Source organism: Toxorhynchites rutilus, chromosome 2 (genome assembly GCF_029784135.1).
Source record: "Toxorhynchites rutilus septentrionalis strain SRP chromosome 2, ASM2978413v1, whole genome shotgun sequence".
NCBI lineage: Eukaryota > Metazoa > Arthropoda > Insecta > Diptera > Culicidae > Toxorhynchites > Toxorhynchites rutilus.
Genome location: NC_073745.1, coordinates 161,019,456 through 161,045,542, shown reverse-complemented (window position 1 = coordinate 161,045,542; position 26,087 = coordinate 161,019,456). Strand labels below are relative to the sequence as shown.

Sequence of the window (26,087 nt, the reverse complement as noted above, 5' to 3'; positions counted from 1 at the left end):
ATGTGTGCGTTGGGATTGTAGAACCAGTTCGACGAAGTTTCTTAAGTTGTTCGTAGTTCGGTTTTGAATTTTTATTTGCTTGAATGCAATACGTTTCGGAAAGTGCAATCAATTGCATCTCAATTGAATAACATTAAGTCATATACCGATAGTGCGAAGAAACATCAGTCGGTCGCCTACAGAGGATCGGACTGTTTTGTGCATATTTCTTTGACAATTATGTAGCAATCAATCTGTGTGTTTCCGTGCCGTTTCATGTGTGTGCACTGTTTTGGTATTTAATTGCGAAAAGGTGGTGTAATATCGGATGTAATGCAAATAGGAAAATCGTGACTATTCAGCGCTGATAACACAAAAACTTCAATGGATGTCAGCTAGTGTTAACAGTTGGGTACTATTTGTCGTAACAAAATGCAGTGTTTATTGATTGTGTCATCCATACAGTTCTGCTATCCAAAACAACAATGACTACAATTGACAAATGTGTAAGCAACTCTATCACCATTGAATCGGATACTGCTGACTGGAAGTGCATTGATGGCAGAATAATTATTGAATAATGAAAATGGTGGATTGGAGAAAAGGAAAATACACTACTTGTGTGAGGTGAAAGAAGAGTATTTATAAGTTAGGAAGAAATATTACTTTTAAACAGACCTACGCTCGCACATACACGCATTTATTTCATTAATGTAAACAAGTAAATGTTGAGACAGATATCGACCGAGATCACCGTGAAATCTTGTGGATAGATTTACAAATCCGAGAAAGTGTAATACTTTTCTAGTGAAGCAAACACTACATAAGGCAAATTGGAGAAATTGCTCTGTTCACTGTGCTGTCTATAATTATACAGAGAATACGTATTTAAATAGGATAGAAGTTTACATCTCAGTGCAACGTTAGGATAGAATCGGCACGCTATATACCCATATGTCTGCAGAAGTTGACTAAGTTCATGCTCGCGTTTTTCTACACACGGAACTAGTTGATAGATTGACTAAGTTGTGTGAAACAGTCGGCTGAGCAATAGTGGCTTTGGGCGGGTTTTCCTGAATGAAAAAACGCTCAAATTATACCGAAATGAGAAAATGTTGTGTCTGAGAGGTCGAAGAAATTTGTGCACAATAGTCAAACCATGTCCATGTTTGAAATGACCATGTCCTTCAAAACGTATAATGTTTTGCGAATGTGTATACACTCTGTTGCAACATGACAGGTTATTTCGTGATATTCTACAATATTAAAAGTGAAATACCGCAATGCAAAATCTAATGACACATTCAAAGTATGCCTATACTATAACACTATTTGGAAAACACAGAAATGGTTCGGTTGAATATCGAAACGGTATTTATCAATGAATAGTAATTCGGCACGGAGTCGTGTAGAATAAGGTCATTGCCACAGTTTCGAAAACTGTTTATGACTAATACGAATACTCCATGGAAAGGCGGATCTGAGAGAAGCAGCATACGAAAAACGAACGAGAGAAGCAACACTAAATAGTTTGAATCCGTGTCAACCCCATCAAACAGTAATGATCAATGTGTTTTGTACCGTTTTTGTGTATGTGACGCAACGCAACAGCGTATGCGGGTGTGAATTAAAAATAGTGAGCGAATGGTTTCAACGCTTTGAATGAGTGTTTTATGCTTCGCCGCCGAAGGAACAGAAAAACCACCAAAAAGCAGAACAGTAATTGCAGCATCCGTAGCCAAGAGAATAAATAAGTGCGCTACTATTCGTACGAGTAAATGAAACTAGCGCGACAGAAGTGGATGGAATGGATGAAACAGTGATCCATTTCGCCAGGAGAACTTTATTCTGTTGCAGTTTCGAATTCAGAATGAATACAATATACCACCCGGCAGCCGAAAGGGCAACAATAACACCGGCAAATGGATTTTTCAAGTTCCTAACAAAATTCTCAGGTAAGTTTTACCACTGTTAAAATATAATATAAATTGTATATTGTATATTCTATTATTGTATATTTTATTACCACTGTTAAATTATGAAATTATGGAATTGTATATTGTATTATTGGCTCTATGTGATTTGTATAAAATTTGTAAAATCAGTAGAGAACCCTTCCAATAGCCTCACGATCTTTCGCTTAGCAGAAATGACTCTGGGATTTTATAGAAAAGTTGAGTCCAGTCTAGAGGTGGACAAAACGGTTCATTTCAGTGAGCGGCCCAGAGCCGCCCGTTCATTAAAACGATCCGGCTCATTTGAGCGGCACTTTTTGAGCACGAGACTCTTTTGAACCGCGGTTCTTTTTTGAGCAGAGACTCTTTCCAAAAGCAGCTCTTTTGTTAACCGAGACTCTTTTGAAAAGCGGCTCTTTTTTAACTGTGGTTCATCTGTAAAGAACCGTGGATCGTATTCTCGTTCTGTTGAACTGGCTCAAATGAGCCGCTCGTGAGTGCTCGCCCATCTCTAGTCCAGTCTAATCTTATATGTCCTCAGGATAGATTCTCCTGATTAAACATGTGCCTGCTAACTTGTGAGAAGCTACTTAAAGTGGATATACATTAGGGTGCCAATGAATGTATGGGAAATCGACCCTAAAATTTCAAAAAATTACCACATACAAAATGTTACAAATTTTTCGATTTTCAAAAAAACTCAAACTTTGACCGCTTTGCGCCACTCCGATTAAGTCCGATTGAGCTGATATTTGGCATATGGTGTTTTTTCGAGGTGGTGAACATTTTTTATTGGGGTATTTTTTGAAATTAGAGATGACCATTAATTACCCTAATATACATGTATTATTCGTATGGAAAAGCCATATACAGGGCGGACTCCATTATAAACAGTCTCCGATTTCTCTTCACTGTATATAATCAAATCCTATATATAATCGAGTCAAAAAATATTTTTTATTTGTTTTTTTTATACATATACTTTTTTGGTTTTTGAATATTATTGATAAATTTAATTTAATTTCATCCCCTTTAGGTCATTAAATACCTGTCTTCTCTGTTTTGCCCTAAACTGACTCTAATTCAAAAATTACACTACGTAGGACAGTTCTGTTCCATTTGAAAGATGACCAAATTATACTCTCTAACCGCTCTATAATTCTTTCTTTGATACCCAACTTCTATCTTTTTTATTTTTGCTACAATATCATTTTAAGAAATTCATTCTTCAACTATAATCTACCAAAATCACGATTTTTACTTCACTGTACTCATAATAGCCAATTAACTTTCACTTTAACGTTGACATAAAGTCTTGTCCAGTTAGAATCCGTACGCGTTGCACATTTTACAGCGGCACAGTCAGTGGCCGCTGCAAGAAAGTTTTTACAGCGGTTTGTTTACAAATGTTTCCTCTTCTGGTGGTAAAAGTTTCAAATTTTTTCGTGCCGTAAGTCCGGAGTTATTCCACATGGAAGACAGAAGAAGAAAATTAATCTTGCACACCCACGTTGACAATCCAACGTGGTCGGGTGCGAAGATCGCGAAACAGTTGGATATCGCTAAAACTACCGTATGTGATGTGCTCAGACGATTCCGCGAGCGGAACAGCGTGGACCGGGCGGTTCAAAAGAAGCGTCGAAGCGGAACCTACGATCGTCAGCTGAATTGGAAGGTGTTGAGAACCGTCAGAGCAAACCCTGGACTGTCCGAACATGATATCGCTCAGAAATACGGTGCCGCTCGTAGTACCGTTCGACGAATCATTCACCGAGCTGGACTTCATTCCTACAAAGCAATCAAGCAACCAAATAGGACGATGAAGCAGAGTCTAGTGACGAAAACTCGCGCTCGTAAGTTGTATTATCAGGTACTAACGAAGTACCATGGATGCCTGCTCCAGGATGACGAAACTTATGTAAAAATGGACTTCGGCCAACTTCCGGGACAAAAATCTTTCCACGGCACGAGGCGATGTCCCCGCCAAATTCAAGTTCATGTTCATGGACAAATTTGCCAAGAAGATGATGATCTGGCAGGGTATATGCACCTGTGGTGCGAAGACGCCGGTTTTCATCACTACAAAGACCATGGATTCGAAATTGTACAAGGAAGAGTGCCTGAAGGAGCGTGTGTTGCCTTTCATAAAGGCACACAATGGTCCCGTTAAGTTTTGGCCTGACTTAGCGAGTTGCCACTATAGCCGGGAGGTTCTCCAGTGGTACCGCGACAACGGGGTGGATTTTATCGAGAAGGAGTTCAACCCACCAAACTGCCCCCAATTCCGCCCAATTGAAAAATATTGGGCGATTATGAAGCGGAAGCTAAAGAAGACCGGAAAAATGGCTCGGGACGCTGCAGGGATGACCAGATTCTGGAAAAAACTGGCCACAGAGGTCGACACTGCCGCTGTGCAACGTTTGATGGGAGGAATCACCAGAAAAGTGAGAAGTTTCATCAGAAATGAAGAAAAATAATTTTAAGGACATTTTTTTGTAAAAGTGCAAGAATATATCTTTCTTTTGGTTGATCACTCTTTTTTGTATGTCATTCTATCTCCGAGATATAAATGATTTCTTCCGTACGGATTCTAACTGGACAAGACTTTATTTCATTTTCGCCTGAAATAATTCATATTTGGACAACAACAAAAAAAACTATATATAGACCCCGCTAAATTTGGCAACACGCTCGAATATTTTGTGTTGCCAAAATCGAACCGTGCCAAAAAAGAACGGTTTTTTTTTCATAATATTTTGAAAGCTTTTTAGTGGTTAAAAATATTTAGGGATAAATAAAAAATTACCTGTTCTTGCTCTCCTCGAGTACACTATGGTATACACTGAAGAGTCTACTGCTCCGGGGTTGAAAATGGCAAAATATAGAATAATCTTTATGCCATGCGAAAATGTTACGGGTACTCACAAATTGCCGATGTTTATAATTGGAAAAACTAAGGATCCATAGGGCTTTCAAAAACGTTCAAATTTCTGTTGAATATGCCACTTTGAAAAATGCATGGACGACTCGCGACATATTTCAGAAGGGGTTTCACGAGTCTTTCGTACTAAATATTCGAAAATTTTCCAGTAGAGTGGGAATCAAACCAAAGGCCGCCCTCCTTGACGATTGCACGGCCCATCATTTCCAACATGAGCTGATTTCGGATGACGGCTTGATAGAGGTAAAGCTTCTACCGCAAAACCAATGAGTCTGACTTTAAGCAACGCATTATGAAAATCAACCTTAAAGATGTTTCTTTCCGGTTGCATGAAGCATGGATGGATGTCTCCGAAACAGTGATTCAACGATCTTGGAAAAATATAGGCTGGATAGTTGGAACTGCTGCACGAAGACGACGTTCATTTGCGTATATTGTTCAATTACCAGATGAACATCGACACAGTTGAAACACCGGAATACCCCAAAGAAGAATTTTGCGTGGATGAATACTCAGACGCGAAAATTATCGCTTATTCACCATACATGGATGAAAAAATTCAGGTAAGAGACGTTTGTAATTCTTGAGATGTGTAGCTCAGTAAATGCAGGGTGGCAGCCCTTTGCGGTTTCTATCGACCATCTCCTTAAGAAAGTAACATTCCAATGATAACAAGGGGGAAACCAAGAAATTGCCAAGGGGTTGGGGCACATGCAGACGAGCCAGAAATGTCGAAAGCACCTATTATATTCACCAATTGACTACTTTTTGGATTCCAAGTTGTTAGAGGTTCAATCATAGAATAGCCACCCGGGAGTATTTGGAACGCAACCGGAACAGGTCTGCATCTGGCCTATGATAGGCATAGTACGGTTCTAAGTACTGTTTTGATCATGCCTATTACATTACCTGAAAATGTTCCGGTCATATTCCGGAACCAGTTAACCGATTCCAGCCATTTATATTGGCAATATAAAGAATCATATAGAATAAAGAATATAATAAAAAAGAATATAATAAAGAATATAATAAAGAATATATCTTTTTGGTTGAGCTTAAATTGGTTAATGAAGGACGAGAAAACTTAAAAACAGGATTTAAGAAAAACCGTTCGTTTTTGGCACATGTGCCAAAATCGAACGGGGTCTGTATAATCGAGTCTAAAATTGTATACCGTTCTGAATCATATTTCGGACAGCTTCTTATATCAGAAGTGTCCTGTAATAATAACTTGAAATGCTTAATGCCCTGATGATGTAACTATAAAATTAATATCACAAATGATTCTTTAGAGTAACCCTTTAGTTATATCATCAGGGCATTAAGCATTCCAAGTTATTATTACAGAGTGTTCGAAATATGATTCAGAACGGTATAATCGAATCATACATAATCGAGTTAGTTTATGTTTGACGATATGTATGACGATTTAATAATTATTTTTATACAAATACCTAACCTAACCCGACAATGATACATAGAATGAAATACGATTCTTGTCTAGAGAATAAATATCATCCACAAAGTTATATTTAGCGCTTTCTATCAAAGTTGCGTATTTAAAATTCTACATCAAAGTTGTGTTTGTACGACTTTTAGGGCTTATCAAGACCTACATTTTGCGATGCATAACTTGTCAATATCTTAACCCTACTCGAAGTTATTGATGGTACACCCAGAAACACATGACTTCAATTTTGATTTACACAATTACAAAAAACAGGAAGTGAGTTATATCTGTGGTATAACCGCAAGGGTGACGTAGGACTATCATTGATTTAGTGAGCATTTGTTTCTAGTTGCATCTGCATCAATTCGGAATGAAAGAATAAATGAATATTTGGGGGACTTCGAAAACGAGAGCGTTACGTTGGAGGCACAATATTCAGAGTTCTGCACCACAAAATGTTTTAATTAGTAAGCTTTAAAAATATTTCGAAGATAGTTTGAATGTACAATTTGGAATATAAAAGTTGGAGCAAATTTTTTTTTTCATGGTGATCCTAACGCAATTTAGAAAAAAAGCGTTTTATAGGTTATTTCAAGAGATAGAATTGATTTGAATTGTACTTTGCTCTACAGAGAATAACTGGGGCTACAACATTGTCGAACTATGGTTACCTCTATCTATAAAGATAAGAAAGTTATACTTTTTATTTCATCAACAATTTTGATCATCCTATTATTGACAACATAGGGATGAGCGCTCCATCATATGCAACAACTTTGTCGAAGACAGTTTTTGTTTAGAGAATAAATGTCGAGCTCTAATTGATAATTTCAACTTAAATGCACCTCCTGGACCATTGTGCATTGGAAGCAACATTTCAGATTGTGGTGGAACGTTGTGGGTGCAAAGACATTGGTCAATTAAACAATTTTGCACACTAGAAATCTTCGAAAAAGAATTAGACTACATTTTAAAAGAGCTAAAATTTTTTCTTTATTTTTTACAAAAAATTGTGACTCAAAAACTATAATATCTACAAAATTCTGGTCAAATAATGAAATGTAGGAAAATATTTAAATTTAAATAAAGAAAATTGTGATATTTAGAGTTTTTTAAATTTTTTTTTCGAAAAATCTTAACTCAAAAATTATAAGACCTACAAAATGTTGGTTAGAGAATGAAGAAATTTTTTTTGGGAGATTTTGAACTTCACTACTATTTAAATGTATTTAAATGTGTTTCTACGCTTTTTCCAGATATGTGTGATTTTATTCAGAATTTCAACAGTGTAGCGCGGTACAAAAAATATATATTTCCAAATTTCGATTTTTTTTAGGATTTCGAGACCCAGTACTGATTTTATTTATATTTAAATATGTTCGTATGTGTTTTTTGATATTGGTATTCTTTTTTAGAATATTTCCGGAACTGCGCGGTACGAAAACATCTATTTTTTTATTTCTATTGAGCTATTCCAAATGAAATCGACAAATGACAAAACATGAGTATTTTTGATTCGAATGAAAGTTTGTATTCCGTTTAGGTTGGAGGAAATATGAGTTTTTCACAGCATTCGGGAATTTTTTGACTCAAGTGTAACTTTTGAAAAGGGCGTATCGATTTTAGTAAGAGAAATTTTTGATAATTTATATCTCAAAAACTATGAGTCGTATCGCAATAGTGTCTTAGAATGAGTTATAGAGTATTTATGTTAAAACGTGAAAAAATACACTCTGAGAGAAAAAAATAGTACTTTTTTTATTTACAAAAATATCTTTAATTTGCAATATCTAAAATACATATTTTTAATTTTTTTTTTGATAAACATATATGTTTAGGAGTTACGTTGAAAATCATTTGAAGACATTTGGGTTAATACTAAACGTAGCGATAATGTTTTTCAACGTAACTCCTAAACATATATTTTCACCATAATGATGTTTTTGAAAAAGTTGTTGAAAATTATAAGCAAATTCATAAAATTTCATGAACATGGCGGTGTAACACAACAAACATATTAAATAAGCCTATTTATTATAAAGAAGACAATAAATTAGAAATATTTTTTTTAAATATCTCGAGAATGGCTGCATTTAGGAGGAGATTGATGATGAGCTTTTTTGTTTTAAATCACATCAGGATTCATAATTTGAGGCTAAAAATGATTGTGTACCGAAGTGTTGATTCGAAGTTTCGAAAATTCATAAAAAATCGATGTTCCACAAAGTTCGTCAAAAATAGTTTTGCCATCTTGGACTCATTTTTTAAATTTTCTACATGACTTCTATTTTATATAAAAAAAATTAAAAATACATATATAAATTGAACAAAATAAAATTGAAAAAGACAATAAATTAGAAGTGTTTTTTTTTCAAATAGCTCGAGAATGGCTGCATTTAGGAGGAGATTGATAAAGAGTTTTTTTTGTTTTAAATCACATTAGGATTCATAATTTGTGGCTAAAAATAATTGTTAACATAATTGTCGAAGTTTCTAAAATTCATAAAAAATCGATGCTCCACTAAGTTCGTCAAAAATAGTTTTATCATCTTGGACTCATTTTTCAAATTTTATACATGACTTCTTTTTTATATGAAAAAATAAAAAAAAATGAAAAATTATATTTTAGATATTGCAAATTGAAGATTTTTTTGTAAATAAAAAAAGAGTACTATTTATTTTTCTCAGTGTATATTTTTTCACGTTTTAACATCAATACTCTATAACTCTTTCTAAGACACTTTTTCGGTACGACTCATAATTTTTTAGATATAAATTATCAAAGATTTCTCTCACTAAAATCGATACGCTCTTTTCAAAAGTTACACTTGAGTCAAAAAATTCCCAAATGCTGTGGAAAACTCATTTTTCCTCCAACCCAAACGGAATACAAACTTTCGGTCGAATCAAAAATACATGTCTTTGAATTCTGCATTTTCAGTTCGATTTCATTTGGAATTGCACAATTTTTTTATTTTCCATAAATTTATTATTGTGTTGTATTTGTGTTTTCGTAAAAAGAACCCCAAAACATATCACAAGCGCAATGAAAAACATTGTATAGGGTACCAAATTAGATAATTAGGTAATTTTTTTGAATCCCTATAGTATTCACTAGAGGAGTTATGGTTAAAAACGTAGTTTATCTGTTTTTCACGCCATTCTCAATAACTTGGAAATGAAAACATGGAAAAAATACTCAAAGTGCATCTTACCACGACAAATCGTCAAATAAAATTACCATCGAAAATTCAAATGAGGCATTTCGCAGTTTTGTTTTTCTATGCGAAACTGGATTATTCTACAAATAGATACAATACAATACAATACAATACAATAGATATAAGATATAAATTAGGAAAAAATAGTACATTCAATTCTCGGATCATTATTAAAAAAATCATAAGTATAAACAAACGTACGAACAGATTTGAAAGCAGTACTGTGCCTAAAAACTTAATTGTATCACCCAACATTACGCACTTTGAGTATTTTTTCAAATATTCATTTTCAAGCCTATTGAGAATGGTAAAAACTAATGTTTTTCATTATAACTTTTATAGTGAACCATATAGGGATTCAGAAAAATTATCTATTTTCGGTACCCTATACAATATTTTCTATAGCGCTGGTGATTAGATATGGGGAACTTTTTACAAACACAAGAATGCAATACAATTATAGATTTCAGGAAAAAAAATTAATAACATATTTTCTTTTTATTTATTAGATATTTTCGTATCGCGCAGCTCTCAAAATTTTTAGTAACGAAATCGCGCGCTGTTGTTTTGTATAAATGTTGTCAGCAACAATCTCTGCATTTAGGTAAAGGTTATCACGACATCGAGCATGTGGTTTGGTCGTGTGAGATGTATCTTGTAGCCAGATCAAATTTAGAAAACTTTTTTCGGGCCCGAGGGAAACAACCCAATGTGCCGGTTAGACCTTGATTACATATCCCAAATCTATCTTTTCCTCAAAACTATCGATCTCCGGGTTTAACCATCAGTATTGACTTTCTTATGTCCCATCCTCTCCATGATAACGAGTAATCGGTTTTCCATCCTATCAACCATAGAATAAGCAACATTGTAAATATGCCTTAAAACTAATATTAGATATAGAATTTGGCTCCTTTAAACTTATGTAAATGAGCCTGTACAAATAAACGATTTATAATTTGGAAATATTTTTTTTGTGCCGCACACTATTAAAATTATGAAAAAAATCACACATATCTAAAAAAAGCGTAGGAACACATTTAAATGCGAACAAATCTAGCAGCGAACCTTTGAATCCCCCCAAAAAAAAATCAATATTTTAGGATTTTTTTTTTAGTATTTAACCCATTATCGACCAAGCTATAAAACTATTTTTTAAACAAAAGCCATTGGTGTTATTTTGATTACTGGCGTTACAGAAACCCCAAAAAAAATTTTTTTTTTTGGGGTTTTAGGAGGAGATTGATGATGAGCTTTTTTGTTTTAAATCACATCAGGATTCATAATTTGAGGCTAAAAATGATTGTGTTCCGAAGTGTTGATTCGAAGTTTCGAAAATTCATAAAAAATCGATGTTCCACAAAGTTCGTCAAAAATAGTTTTGCCATCTTGGACTCATTTTTTAAATTTTCTACATGACTTCTATTTTATATAAAAAAAATTAAAAATACATATATAAATTGAACAAAATAAAATTGAAAAAGACAATAAATTAGAAGTGTTTTTTTTTCAAATAGCTCGAGAATGGCTGCATTTAGGAGGAGATTGATAAAGAGTTTTTTTTGTTTTAAATCACATTAGGATTCATAATTTGTGGCTAAAAATAATTGTTAACATAATTGTCGAAGTTTCTAAAATTCATAAAAAATCGATGCTCCACTAAGTTCGTCAAAAATAGTTTTATCATCTTGGACTCATTTTTCAAATTTTATACATGACTTCTTTTTTATATGAAAAAATAAAAAAAAATGAAAAATTATATTTTAGATATTGCAAATTGAAGATTTTTTTGTAAATAAAAAAAGAGTACTATTTATTTTTCTCAGTGTATATTTTTTCACGTTTTAACATCAATACTCTATAACTCTTTCTAAGACACTTTTTCGGTACGACTCATAATTTTTTAGATATAAATTATCAAAGATTTCTCTCACTAAAATCGATACGCTCTTTTCAAAAGTTACACTTGAGTCAAAAAATTCCCAAATGCTGTGGAAAACTCATTTTTCCTCCAACCCAAACGGAATACAAACTTTCGGTCGAATCAAAAATACATGTCTTTGAATTCTGCATTTTCAGTTCGATTTCATTTGGAATTGCACAATTTTTTTATTTTCCATAAATTTATTATTGTGTTGTATTTGTGTTTTCGTAAAAAGAACCCCAAAACATATCACAAGCGCAATGAAAAACATTGTATAGGGTACCAAATTAGATAATTAGGTAATTTTTTTGAATCCCTATAGTATTCACTAGAGGAGTTATGGTTAAAAACGTAGTTTATCTGTTTTTCACGCCATTCTCAATAACTTGGAAATGAAAACATGGAAAAAATACTCAAAGTGCATCTTACCACGACAAATCGTCAAATAAAATTACCATCGAAAATTCAAATGAGGCATTTCGCAGTTTTGTTTTTCTATGCGAAACTGGATTATTCTACAAATAGATACAATACAATACAATACAATACAATAGATATAAGATATAAATTAGGAAAAAATAGTACATTCAATTCTCGGATCATTATTAAAAAAATCATAAGTATAAACAAACGTACGAACAGATTTGAAAGCAGTACTGTGCCTAAAAACTTAATTGTATCACCCAACATTACGCACTTTGAGTATTTTTTCAAATATTCATTTTCAAGCCTATTGAGAATGGTAAAAACTAATGTTTTTCATTATAACTTTTATAGTGAACCATATAGGGATTCAGAAAAATTATCTATTTTCGGTACCCTATACAATATTTTCTATAGCGCTGGTGATTAGATATGGGGAACTTTTTACAAACACAAGAATGCAATACAATTATAGATTTCAGGAAAAAAAAATTAATAACATATTTTCTTTTTATTTATTAGATATTTTCGTATCGCGCAGCTCTCAAAATTTTTAGTAACGAAATCGCGCGCTGTTGTTTTGTATAAATGTTGTCAGCAACAATCTCTGCATTTAGGTAAAGGTTATCACGACATCGAGCATGTGGTTTGGTCGTGTGAGATGTATCTTGTAGCCAGATCAAATTTAGAAAACTTTTTTCGGGCCCGAGGGAAACAACCCAATGTGCCGGTTAGACCTTGATTACATATCCCAAATCTATCTTTTCCTCAAAACTATCGATCTCCGGGTTTAACCATCAGTATTGACTTTCTTATGTCCCATCCTCTCCATGATAACGAGTAATCGGTTTTCCATCCTATCAACCATAGAATAAGCAACATTGTAAATATGCCTTAAAACTAATATTAGATATAGAATTTGGCTCCTTTAAACTTATGTAAATGAGCCTGTACAAATAAACGATTTATAATTTGGAAATATTTTTTTTGTGCCGCACACTATTAAAATTATGAAAAAAATCACACATATCTAAAAAAAGCGTAGGAACACATTTAAATGCGAACAAATCTAGCAGCGAACCTTTGAATCCCCCCAAAAAAAAATCAATATTTTAGGATTTTTTTTTTAGTATTTAACCCATTATCGACCAAGCTATAAAACTATTTTTTAAACAAAAGCCATTGGTGTTATTTTGATTACTGGCGTTACAGAAACCCCAAAAAAAATTTCTGTTTGTCCGGAAAATGACAAAAAATCTAAAAATCGCCGAACAAAAACATTGGCCAAAACCTACATTTTTGTTTCTGTAGGAGGTTCAATCCAATGGTTTTACTACTTCACAATGTGTGTTCTTTTATCAAAGTAATACTGTAGAGAAGTTTATATATTTTTACATTTTATAAGGTTAGGTTCTGTTAGGTTATGTAGTTTCCGCATATAGTTATCATAAACCGTCTATCATTTGATGCTAAAAACGGTATCATATGGTTACTTTCCAAAGCCATGAAAAATTTGTCAAAGTTGCTGTTCGATTTTTCGAACGCTTGGCCTAAAATGAGTTCTATTTTTTGATGAACTTTTTATTTTAATAATATTCCTCTATATGGTGTATAGAGAAATATTATTAAAAAGTAAGATGCACTTTCAGTATTTTTTTCAAATTTTTATCTCGAAGCTATTGTTCTCAATGCAAAAAATTGAAAAGCACGTTTTTCACCGTAGATCCTATGGTGAATCATATCTTCCAATGCTTTTGTAGTCCATTTTATGGAAACACATTCTGGTCTACACAGATGCATGCAGATAGAATAGTACCATGTATCGTTCATCAATCGCTGAAGAGCATAACTGAGTAGACTTCCGAGCTGGCACTCGTTGATGTAAAGATTTTTGTGATTTCAATAGTTTGCTTTTAAAGCACTTTTTGGATCAATAAGAAACAAGAATATAACTCCTAGACATTTTATCTTTCGAATGAAGTGATTATAATACCACTTCGTTCAGGCCGACAAAGAGGTATGAATGCTCAAAACATTCAAGGTTAAGAATTTGTTTTGAGTGCACGTTCAATAACCTGAATTGTTCTACTTGGCATCATGGAAATCATGTTCCCCAAAATATTCAACTCGGTTTTGTGCTACGATCTCAAGGTGCCTGAATACCCCATTAAAACAATTCCTTTTTGTTTAACATGAAAACGATATTGAACACCATATTTTACCTCCCGTACGATTTTAGATACACATTAAATACATTAAATACATTAAATACGATTCAGCACATGCGAAGGTTATACGATCCCTATATTTGTCATTACAGTAAATTACTATACGTTATCGCATGTTGACCAGTACAACCAAAATTTCTCCCAGACTTGGGTGAAATGAATGTTGTGGATGAATCAAATAAGATGTTTACCGCTGTACGTTGCACCAACACATCTCAGTGAAAAAGAACGGGAAGTCAAAATTGTGAGAGAAAATTATTCAGCGCTCAACCACGAGTAACCTTTGTCGGTGAGCATATGTTCCTCATTACCTCTTTCTTAGCTGCCTTGAATATCGGTGATAAAATAATGAACTTTCGCGTAACGTTTATTTAAAATCGAACCTTACAGGAAACCAGTGAGTAAAAGGTTCCCGAAGGCACATCGTGTTCTTTCATTGCAGCATAACGAATTTCAAATCAGAGGAAAAATAACGGTTCATTCACTGTCATAAGAGAATTGACGAATAAAAAAAGCTTGAATTTATTGAAGACCATTCATCGTGAACAACGAGGCAAATGTACAATATTGTGCTACCATTACTTCCCTGTTGATTTCCATCCTTATTTTGCTACACCAGTGTCATAATCCTTCCGAGGAATGAGCACCACTTTATGGTGAGAGTGAACGCAATCAAAATCTATGTCCTTGCGTTAGTCTGTTTATTCTGCAACTAATCTTATTGTGAGCACGTGCAATGATTGGACCTGTTTAGAAGTATGATCGGTGGAGGATAGAGTTTCCACCAAGGAAATGATATATTTTTTTCGTGAAGAGGCTTTTCGTTTGGCACTGTTGGCCGTGGAATTATTTTTATTTTCATTATTATTATTATTATTGATTATCAACATCAAAACCACCTTCTTTATATCTTGACTAGTTCCAGTAGTGTACGAAAATAGGAAGGGTTCAAAATCTTATATGTTAGAGGATTGCAGCGCGTAGGGGAACCGCGGGTAATACGGACAGTGGGGATAAAATGGACAGGTGGTTGATTTGTATGGTTAAATTTTGAATTTCAAATTTCTGTTAATGAGAACACCTTCTATATGTTATTCTATAATATTTAAGCCACCCCATGGCAATGAATACTAATCAAAAGTGGAACAGGGAAACAAAACTGAAAATCATACATGATTCCGCGTGTGGATGTAATTTTAGCTACTTCGATATTAAGCATTTTGAGTGGTTTAATATCAAAACTCAATTCGCTGATGGTTATATTTCGGTTTGTGTACGGAAAAGTAAAAGCATTTTTGAGTGGAAAATTTAAATTATTGAAATAATTGTACTTATGGGGTAAAACGGACAGTTGCCAGTGGGAGTGCGATGGACTGTGAACAGTCTGTTTAATCTATTCTTCAGGAGTGACCTGCGTCTATAAATGGAAATCAAATCACCAAATGGGGACTTTTTAGAAGCTGACTGGAACCAAAAGCCTGTCCGTTTATACTGCTGAAATGCACGATATCACTTCTAGGTGGATCAATTCGATTTTTTCATCATTTAACGGGATTCATGATGAGTTCGCGCTAATATTGGACTTTGGTTGAATAGAATTATTCCTCTCGCGATCGATAAACCTCTACGATTCATATATTACAAACCTGTCAATATTACCCCCACTATATGTCCATATTACCCGCATAGAAAAAAAGTTGTACTTTTCGGTATGTTTGGATTTCAGTAAAAAGAACGAAAAACAATTTTTTGTAAAATATTTGACCAATTAGGTAGAAAACAGTAAATTGAATTGCAAGAACTGCATCAAAGTTTTGGGAAACATGAGTTTCCAAAGATATAATTGAAGTTCTTCTTAACATGTTCGTTTTACCCCCACCTCCCCTATATTGTTCTCACAACTATAAGTGCACTGCTACTTTACTTGAGGGGTCCTCCGCCGAGCAGGGTGTTTTTTCCTCTTCCTTTTCTTTCTTTATCCCGCACATCGTTTTCTGGGAAAGGAGCAGAATAGGGAGAGAAAATCAAGACAGGAAAAAATATTCACATCTGTCGTGTCTAGGCTGTGTTTAATACAACATTTATAAATAAATAATAATATCGAAAGCTTCCTTCTTCCGAAAAAAAGTGTACAAGCATTTTGGCAATGCACCACATGCTGCCGGAGGGCAACGACAAGGTATAAGGAAAAGTCGAAAGGAAATAGCATCGAATTCGATGGATAGGATCAACGATGGCGGTTGCGTTTAAGGGGATTATGACGGCGGCTTGAGGTGAACGGTGGTCTAACGTCTGTGGCCGAAATGCATTTTGGAAATGTCGAGAGGGGTTACTCGTGCCTCGTACGAGAGGGAACGTTAGCTGATTACCATCAATAGCGCGAATTATTTTGTGTGGTAGTTTAACGGTGTGTATTTTATGATAAATTCCGATGGTCAAAATGAGTTTTGTACTGGATACACACCTGGTTCACAGGCCAGACGTACTTGTCGTTGGAAGTCTACTATCCAAGCAAGTCTCACTGGAGTGTAGCTTATTCTCTTTGGCCGCAACATTGATATTCAACCATTAATCGGTTTTCTGCATGATCAAATCAACCGAGTGGATCTAAGAAATGAGACCTGTTCGTTATTATCCAAAGTACGCAGCTAGATTTACGACATCACCTGCAAAAAATACATTTTTTTCGTTCGTATCGTGGTCATCGTTTAAGTGAATGAAGGTGGAATGATAGACAACGTTGGTCCCCTTTTTTCCAAAATATATATTTTTATTTAGGCATTCTGCGTTTGCCTGACGAGGTCGAGAGTTCAATATTTTGACAATGCTAGTGACATGTAATCGATTACTCGCGGTTGGCTCGAGGTTAGAATTGCAATGTGTTGTTGGTTGTGCGTAATTACAATTTTGCAATCTCCAAGTGTTTTGTACGTGTGACCGATACGAGTTACTTTATATTGCGATGCAACTGACTAATAATCATCAACGCCTCCCTAGTCTGTACTCCACATCTAGCGTGGTACCTGTTTTTCGGCTCAAGGGATCCATGAAGGATCCAATTTACTGGTCGGAATTCATCCTCCATGATGATATGGACATGCTCATGTTTTCGTAGGCTTTTGGTTCAGCCGTCAACCACAAGTGCATTCGTGTCACCATCAGGAAACTCGATATAATCGGAAAGGCCACAGAAACCCCGTCTCAAAAAGCTATATACCAGGGATGGTCAAACGGTAGTCCGCGGTCTACCGGTAGGTATTCCTAAGCGCCCGCCAGCTGGTCTAGGATAGTGTCACCTCCAAACCCAATGGACAACCCTTCCTATACTCGCGTATAGGTCTAGGACAGACCGAGCCTCAATGAGGTGGCTGAATTAAGTAACTATTAAAACTGAACTAATTTAAAGAAAAAAAAATTCTGGAGTTTTTCCACTCAGTTATATCTTTTTCTTTGAATAAATACCAATAACGGCTAAAAATACACAATAGCAATATTACAGAGACGCGCACAGTTCAGAGTGCACAAATTATGTTTTTTCGCGCTAGTATAGGAACAATCCCACCTCAATATATAATCCCACCTTTGACCGTGAATATTTTATAGGGTGTTTATGCTAACCTGAACAAAACATATCAGTTATAAGTGTAGATTTTTCTTCATTAAAGTTTCCGTTCTAGAATTTTCTTTCAGATTGTTAGTTATTTAATATTAATTTTCACTTGGAACAATTTGAACAATGTTTTCTCCAGGAATATCATTTGTTAAATGACCAATTGAAAACGCTGGAAGCATCCGGCGTAAGGTTTCGTAAATCATTAAAAACTGATTTTTTGGAGAAAACTTCGCCTTTGAAGACTGCGAATGCGAGTTTTAATGCATTATTGTTATTTTAATTTCAAAACTGTGATAAGTAATGTGAATTAATTGTACAAATTTCTTTCAAGAAATATAGCCAAGAAAAGAGCAACAGTGACGAATGATAAATTAGTAATTTCTAAACTGAATGTTGGCCCCTAGTATGTAATTCCAGGTGAACAGAACTATGCTGGTTAGCTCTATTTTGCTGTTATAATTACAGTCGAGTGAAAGTTGTCGGCATAATTTTTCGAGCTGTTTGGTTTGCTTGTTGCATTTCTGGTGTTTTGTTTTAGGAAACATTTCGGCAACGTTTCAAAATATGAAAGTCGTCGACGTTCGAGAAAGAACTAGATTCGATAAGATTCTATCGATTTACAAAATATGAAGTTTGTTCGGTGTGATAGTTAGGGATCGAATCGAACGTTCGATTGAATTTACATAATATTTCCGAGTCCTTATACCTCTAGTTAATTGAGGGATACAAAAATCATCTGGAGTGAATTTCTATGGAAAATAAATGCTTTGTATGTTCATAAATGACAATTTCCTTAAAAAAATCAACGATATTGATTGATGAGACTTTACAGAAAATAAAGAATTATTTATGAATTATTTAGTAACCGATAATTATTTTTATTTTATAGAATAATTTATAATTGAATATTTATTAGTATGACCAATGTTTTTCCTTTAATTAACACGTTGAGCCCCGCGTTGATTTCTTGGGACCGACGTTGAGCTTTTTGGTAGGAAGGCGCTCACTGACTGGGACTGACAGTTACAAAATAAGAAAATAAAAATGCATTCGGTTTGTTTTCAGATGTTTTACAAAATATGACTACTTACTAATCGACTATTTCTGAAGTTTCTGACTTTTTTTCTATCCATGCAATACGTATCTTTGTGAGCTGGGACCGACACTGATATTGTGCAAACGCTCTTGATGCGGGTTTAATGGAAAGCGCAGCAATGAAATTTTGGGGCTCAACGTGTTAACCCTCCTATACACGAGCATACAGTCTCATAGACAGATCAAGTTTTGTTTTGAGGAGGCTGAATTAAACTGAAAAGTATTTTCTGAAGTTTTTTTTTAATTTAACTATAACATTTACTATTTTAAACAAATATAAATAACGCCTATAATTACACAATAGTAAAATTACAGAGACAAGCACAGCCTGTGACACCGTGCGCGAGTATAAGAAAGAGCGTCGTGAATTAATCCTGCGCACTCATTTCGAGAATCCGGAGTTGTCACATCGGGACATCGGTAAGATGCTGGGAATCGTCCAATCCACGGTCAGCAGAGTACTAAAACGATACTTCGAGAACCTAACCATCGACCGGAAGGTGAAGAACGGCAAAAATGGATGCTCCCACAGTGAAAAAGATCATAAGCGCGTAGTTAATCAGTTTAGACGTGATCCGAGAAGTTCGGTCCGGGATGTCGCCAATAAGCTGAATTTGTCAAGTTCATTCGTCCAGCGGACCAAGCAGCGGGGGGGCCTGCGTACATACAAGGTTCAGAAGGCTCCTAACCGCGACGAAAGGCAAAACATGGTGGGGAAGACGCGAGCCCGGAAGCTGTACACCGAAATGCTGACGAAGCCGCATTGCCTGGTAATGGACGACGAAACCTACGTCAAAGCGGACTTTCGTCAGCTGCCGGGCCTGTTGTTCTTCTCCGCAGAGGACAAAATCAGCGTTCCGGAGGAGATTCACAAGCAGAAACTATCCAAGTTTGCCAAAAAGTACATGGTGTGGCAAGCGATCTGCTCTTGCGGAAAGCGTAGCGCCCCCTTCGTGATGACCGGCACGTTAAACGGGCAGGTTTACCTTAAGGAGTGCCTACAGAAGCGCTTACTACCACTATTGAAGCAGCACGAGGGCCCGACCATCTTCTGACCGGATCTTGCTTCGTGCCACTATTCAAAGGACGTGTTGGAGTGGTACGAAGCCAACGGGGTCACCTTCGTGCCAAAGGAAATGAACCCGCCCAACGCGCCGGAGCTTCGCCCAATAGAGAAATATTGGGCGATTGCATAAAAATAGCTTAATAGCCGATACACGATAACTGGGTTTATGGCCGGGTATAAAGAATTTGGACTAGAGAAGGTTCCAGAAGTAATGACACTTGCCACATATGCCACACATGCCACACTAGTCGTCCAACAATCGACTTATTGCATATTCGACAATACTCAATCAAAACCCGTTTCGTAAAATATGCTGTTCTAAATCCAGTCCGTGTTAAAAAATTGTTTACAGAAAACAGAAAGCAGGAAAACTTATCAAGTTCAGTATTTTTCAACCGATTTCAACCGATGAGATGTATATTGACGGCAGAACATTAGAGACGGTTATAGATGTGTATATTCGAATGATGAGCTAAAGAAGGAAGGAGCTTAACACGGTCAGTTAGGTCCAGACACTATTTTTGAGTGGAAAGTACTAAGAGGTTAGGAAACATTCCCGCATATTCTATACCGCGATCGAAGTGAGATAGCGAAGTCACTCGTTTCATTATGTAGTAGTTTTATTTTAAAGCTACTCTAGCTAGGAGAGAATTTAGAACACAAACTTTGAGTCCATATTGTGGGAATATTTTCATAGTTTCCTTGTATTTGTACGTTTATACCAGTAGTATAAATATGAAACCGGATTTATTTCATTAAAATATATGTTTACTGCTCTCGAATGGTTTAAAATATTTCATTCAAAGTAATGCTCATTGGAAGCTGATCATTTTTCCCATCTTTCAGGAGAAAACCTTTGTTTTCTGAGCCAGAGCAGTCATCGAGCCATTTTCACACATTTTCATCAAAAATTGAAGAACTGCTTAGCACGTACATACTGATAATCGGAAGGATCCAAGTCTAGTCAGATAAGCCGCATGCGGTAGTTGATCCCAATTGAGTAGCTCAACAGTTTCTCTGTGCCGTCTTGCTCAGTGTGACAGTGCATTGTAATCAAGAATAAAAATCTTGTGTTGTCTTTTCTGATATTCTGGTTTTTTTTATCAATTGTTTTCGGTAATGTTCACTTTTAACAGCTTTACCGGTTTTCGGTGTAACCATACTGTCGATGGTTTCCCGCGTTCCTCGTTTCTCACATCAAAGTTCCCACTTTTTGAACTATTCATAACATTGCGATTTGCCGAAAGCATGCTCGCCAAAAAATTCCACCAGCACATCGTAATTTTTGGCTCAGTTATTTCACCACGAGTGAGACTCGATGTTCTGGATGAAAGGGTTAATGTGTGAATTTCGATTTCATATTTATACACTTTGTAGTATATTAGCTTTTATTTCGTAGAAAACCACAAAAATTTTTAAAAAAGTAAATGAGAATGTAAAAATTACTACACTTTCCATTCCACAGTGTACAACCTGCACTCCATCTAATCAATATTCACAATGTTTTTAAAAGGTTTAACACAATATCAATGAAAGAAACCCTCCAGATGACCTGTATTACAATAAATGGGAAGACAACCAATGACACCTCAGAGAAGACGATCGATTATATGTATAAATTAACAAAACAATACAGTAAGAGATTGTTCATACTATCCGAATGGTGAAAAAGCGAACAACCAAAGTAGAAATATGACGAGAATGTTGTGTCCCTCTAAATAAGCTGCATTTCTTTGCAAAACATTGTAGATATATCAAACATTATATCTGCGCATAGCAGCAATCAATTGTCTGAACAATTACAACGCTCACAATGGCTTCACGTAGAATGTTTATTGAGTTGTCGTGCAATGAAAAATGATCAGCACAATAATATGAATGAGGCCGTAAAATCAAGATGTCATCAACGATAATTCCCATACCATATCGTAGTGGATTCGATAAATGTGATAAATTTAGAAATTCGCACAACCATTTACATCAGAGAAAAAGAAACAAATTGTTCCGCTGTGGGAAGTATCGAATTCGTCGTGCACACCGAACAATCATTGAACAAATGTATTCATTTGACCGTCGCACATTTACTTTACAACAGGAAGAGTGAAAGAGAAATAGGGTAAAACACGGAAGTGAATGAAGAATTCCGAAATTTGCAGTCACACTGCGAAGCACGCAGTCAATGCTACCGGATAGAATAGCAGAACGTGATGGCACACAACAGAGCTGCTGCTGCTGGGATGCTTTCGCAGAAAAGAAACGCTTTTTGTGTGCAGTGGTGTATTCACATGAACCTTAAAACCAATTTCCTTTTCAGTTCTCTGGATCGTACCGACCGACCGCACCGAAAACGGCATGACATAGTGTCGGCAAAACATGTACCTATTATCGATTATTAACAACGTCTAAAAAGCACGTTCGTGAGATTCTTCAGAAGACCCTGTAATTCTCCTCCCATGGACCTCCAGGTACAGGCACACACACAAGGTGTATAATATAGCGAAATTGGGCTTGTAAACTTGATGACCTACCGAGAAGACCGAAATAATGTCGAGAAGAATGGTTTAATCTCAATTTAGTTAGGATCTTGGACCGCACACGATGACATACTGCTGATCGACAGGATAAGAGATAGACGCGCATTGGGTTGCATTGAGTAGAGTGGGCGTATGTAGACAAATAGCGAAGCGCCGGTTAATTAATGGGCGCTATGCGGTCATTTAATTGTTTCATGCGTTTCTGCATTGGCACCGGACATCAAAAGGTCACGCCAAAAACCTAGCTAATTGTCAGTGGAGGTTAGAGAAAAACTACCATAATAGAACAAGCAAAACAATTAGCGGTCGAATTCACGAAAAAAATCATGTCTAACTTAAAAAGTATAACTACCACGCTTCTAGCTATTCAATGAGCAACGGCACGATTAAAAGAAAATCCGTTTTCATTCATACAACGAGAGCAAAATTTGAGCTTGCAAATGAATGAAAATTGCTTCGGCCGAACTGAACTTTATTTTATTCTTTTTTCTTCTACCGATATTAACACCGGTGTGGTGTGCATGTATGGACAAAATTTCGCTGACCCAGCACTTGAGCATCGACTTAAAACAACGCCAAAAAGCATTGATCAGCTAGCTCTTGAACCACCAAAGTACTATCTATGATTATAGTAATTACCCGCGCTAATGCTAACGCATAAATAATAGAAAAACATCAGTCAGAAGTTTACTTCCACTTGGCCCCGGTAATCGAGATTGCCAACCCCGGCAAAAGGAAGCCGGAATCTGGATGCTATCCCTCTGCCCACCAGCCTCCAAAGTTTTCTTCGGGATTGTGGTATGATTTTGACCGCGAGCAGTTAGGCATCTTTTCATGAAAGAAAGCGCTCCCCAAGATTAATTATTGGTATCTATCTCCCTTCCACTCGGAAATCGATAGATCCATCGATATCATTACATAGCAAAATAATCAAAGAAAAAACCAAATCCGATTACCCGAAAGCTTTTTTGTTTATTCTCTCACTATTGTTTCATTCGTTGTTTGAGTTCTAGTAATTGGTTACGGAAAGTACTTTTCATTTTGTACAATTACGGCTCAACCACAGATTGAGTGATGATCATTTTGACGGTTTTCCACGCTCAACGCGCCACTAGTGTAACGATTGCAACAATCTGTCGAACCCATGTGCGATGAATGAGCGCGGGTGTGCGCGTATGTGTGTTGTGAATGGTTTGCAGGGAACACCAAGCAGTGATTATGATGTATTTTTAGATGTTCCAATCACACACTCTTTCGTTAAACAGCATTTCTGTGTTCCAGCATATAAGTGTGTGCAGTGCAGGGCGGGAAATGAGAATACCGCGTTTTGTGCCCCTCCTCCGTTCCACCGCTCACAACTTGACGTAGCTCTTGTTTCGCTTCCCAAAACAGGACCGTTGGCTCGTTAACACCCTCATATTTCCCATCAACTGAAGAAAAAAACAGTTAGCAGAATCATTTATGAAATTCCTTATGATTTAGATTTTGAAAAAAATTCAATTGTATTTATAGGAAACAGTGTGAAAAAAAAATCATAAGAACATACGATCATTATCATTCAGAAAATTTTGATGAACATTTAGAAAAACAGATAGTTTTTTAGTACCAGAAGTCGGTCTTCTTCAATATGTGTAGTAAAATTTTCTATTTCTCATCCTTCCCAAATGTGGAACGCCTAATTTCGGGTTCAGCTGAACTCGAGACTTAAAAGCTAACGAGAAAGCAATTTGGACGACTTCCCAATGTTCGTTTCATCGTTATTCTGTAAAGTTGATGTTGAAGTAAAAACAAATTCCGCATATTTTTGTTCACTATAATTGGATTACAGTCAAACCAATTTGAGCTCTGAACATATGCGAAATTTAAGGTGTTTTTTTTAACAGAACATAGAACGCGAGTATTCTAAAAAGACACGGTTAAGAAATCACTAAGTAGTTGTGTTGAGTGTTGTGACGTAATTATGCGACTGACACACCTAATAATAGATACACCTTGATACACTCGTGTAGTTAATAGTTATACCAGGAGCGTTCCACATGCTAGTCGATTAGTTGAGATGAATTTTTATATGGACACGATGATCTAATTAAAGAAGGAGATATAGTAGAACTCCGATTATCCGCGGAATAGTCTGGCAAAGTCATTGCGGTTAACAAAAATCGCGGATAACGCATTAAAACTATGTTCTATTAATACAGAAATCATTAAACTAACCATCTGTAATGTCGTGTATATCAATGGTTGAATAATGTGAGTGCTATGACCAAAACAGAAAAACAAGGGCCTATCATTAACTAATAAGTGTCGGGAAGCTCCGCGAATCATCCGCTCGCGGATAATCGGGGTTCTAAACTAATATCAATTATAGGAAGCTCCGGATGTCATCTTCACAGATAGAAGTCCTATGCATATGGACACGATAATCTAGAAGAATGCATTTAACTAGAGGAGTAAGTAATATCAATTTTAGGAAGCTCCGGATTTCATCTTCATAAATAGAAGTCGAATGCAGCTACTATAATATTCGACGATCACGGACTCGACGAGGTCAAGATCCTTCAACGAAGGTGGAATTCGAAAATACAAGTGTTCAATTTTCGTAATGATATGCGAGGTCTGTTAAAAAAGTATCGCGACTTTAGAATTTACGCGGGTTACGTACATTCGATTCTAGTTTTTTTGTGGTATTACGTTGGTACTCATGCCTCTCACTTATGCTGACAAGTACGGATATTTTGAATGCTAAGCTAATTTTTGACAAATGCTTTTCTCACACGTGTTTTGGTTCATCTTCGATTTTGCCTATTGCAAAAAAGGATCAAAGAATCTGTATCAAATTTTGTGTGAAAAACTAAATTAATAGCACATTCCCACAACACATTCCGAATGTTGATTGTGACATCTGGTGAACCTACCTTGGAGCGAAACAACGTTTATCGGAGTTCGAAAAAATGTTCTCGGAGGGTCGAAAAGATGTGAACGAAGCAAAGCGTGCCGGAAGCCCGAGCACGTCAACAACTGAAATCGAATATAAATAATCCGTGGATATACAAAAAAGTGATACTTTCAGAGCAATGTCGTTTCGGGAATTCAAAAGATCTACGATCCACTTTGTATCATCAGTCCCATTATCGTCCATGGAAGACTAATAATGCAAAGCATATGCGCTGATAAAGTGGACTGGTATGACACGGCTGTCAAGTGTCTATGGTTTTCTGATCAAGTAGCAGAACTACAACGTATCAGCTCTACAAGACATGCGATGTGAACTGGAAACAGTGTTGAACTACATGATTTTTCGGAAGCGACTAAACGCGCGTTTGCGTAGCAATCTATAAGAACTAATGCAGAAAACAGAGTACAAGTAATCCTTCTTTATCCAAAATCCCACTCCAAATAGTGAAAAAGGTAATGGCGTAGACGTCACAATTCCAGGATTGGGATTGAGAGCTGCAACACTTCTAGTAGAATTGATGGCTAAGGCTAAAGAAGCATTAACAGTCAAAATAGACAATTTAATGGTGACGCTGAGTTGGATTTCAAAACCAAAGAAACGCCGGCCACAGTTTATCATCAATAGAGTCACTAAGATCAACGGAATGTCTTCAATAATACATTGGTATCATGTCAGCTCCAAGGACAATATAGCTGATTCAAT

General features: G+C 35.8%; 1 protein-coding gene across 1 annotated transcript in view; it reads left to right on the top strand.

Annotated features, from left to right (window-relative positions):
* Positions 1–26,087, top strand: part of LOC129768901 (pro-epidermal growth factor-like) — an 83,834-nt gene continuing 57,747 nt past the window's right edge. Inside the window, exon 1 of the mRNA XM_055770844.1 lies at positions 1–1,934. Coding sequence (XP_055626819.1) covers positions 1,787–1,934 — 148 coding nt within the window. The 5' untranslated portion in view covers positions 1–1,786. The remainder of the gene's footprint in view (positions 1,935–26,087) is intronic.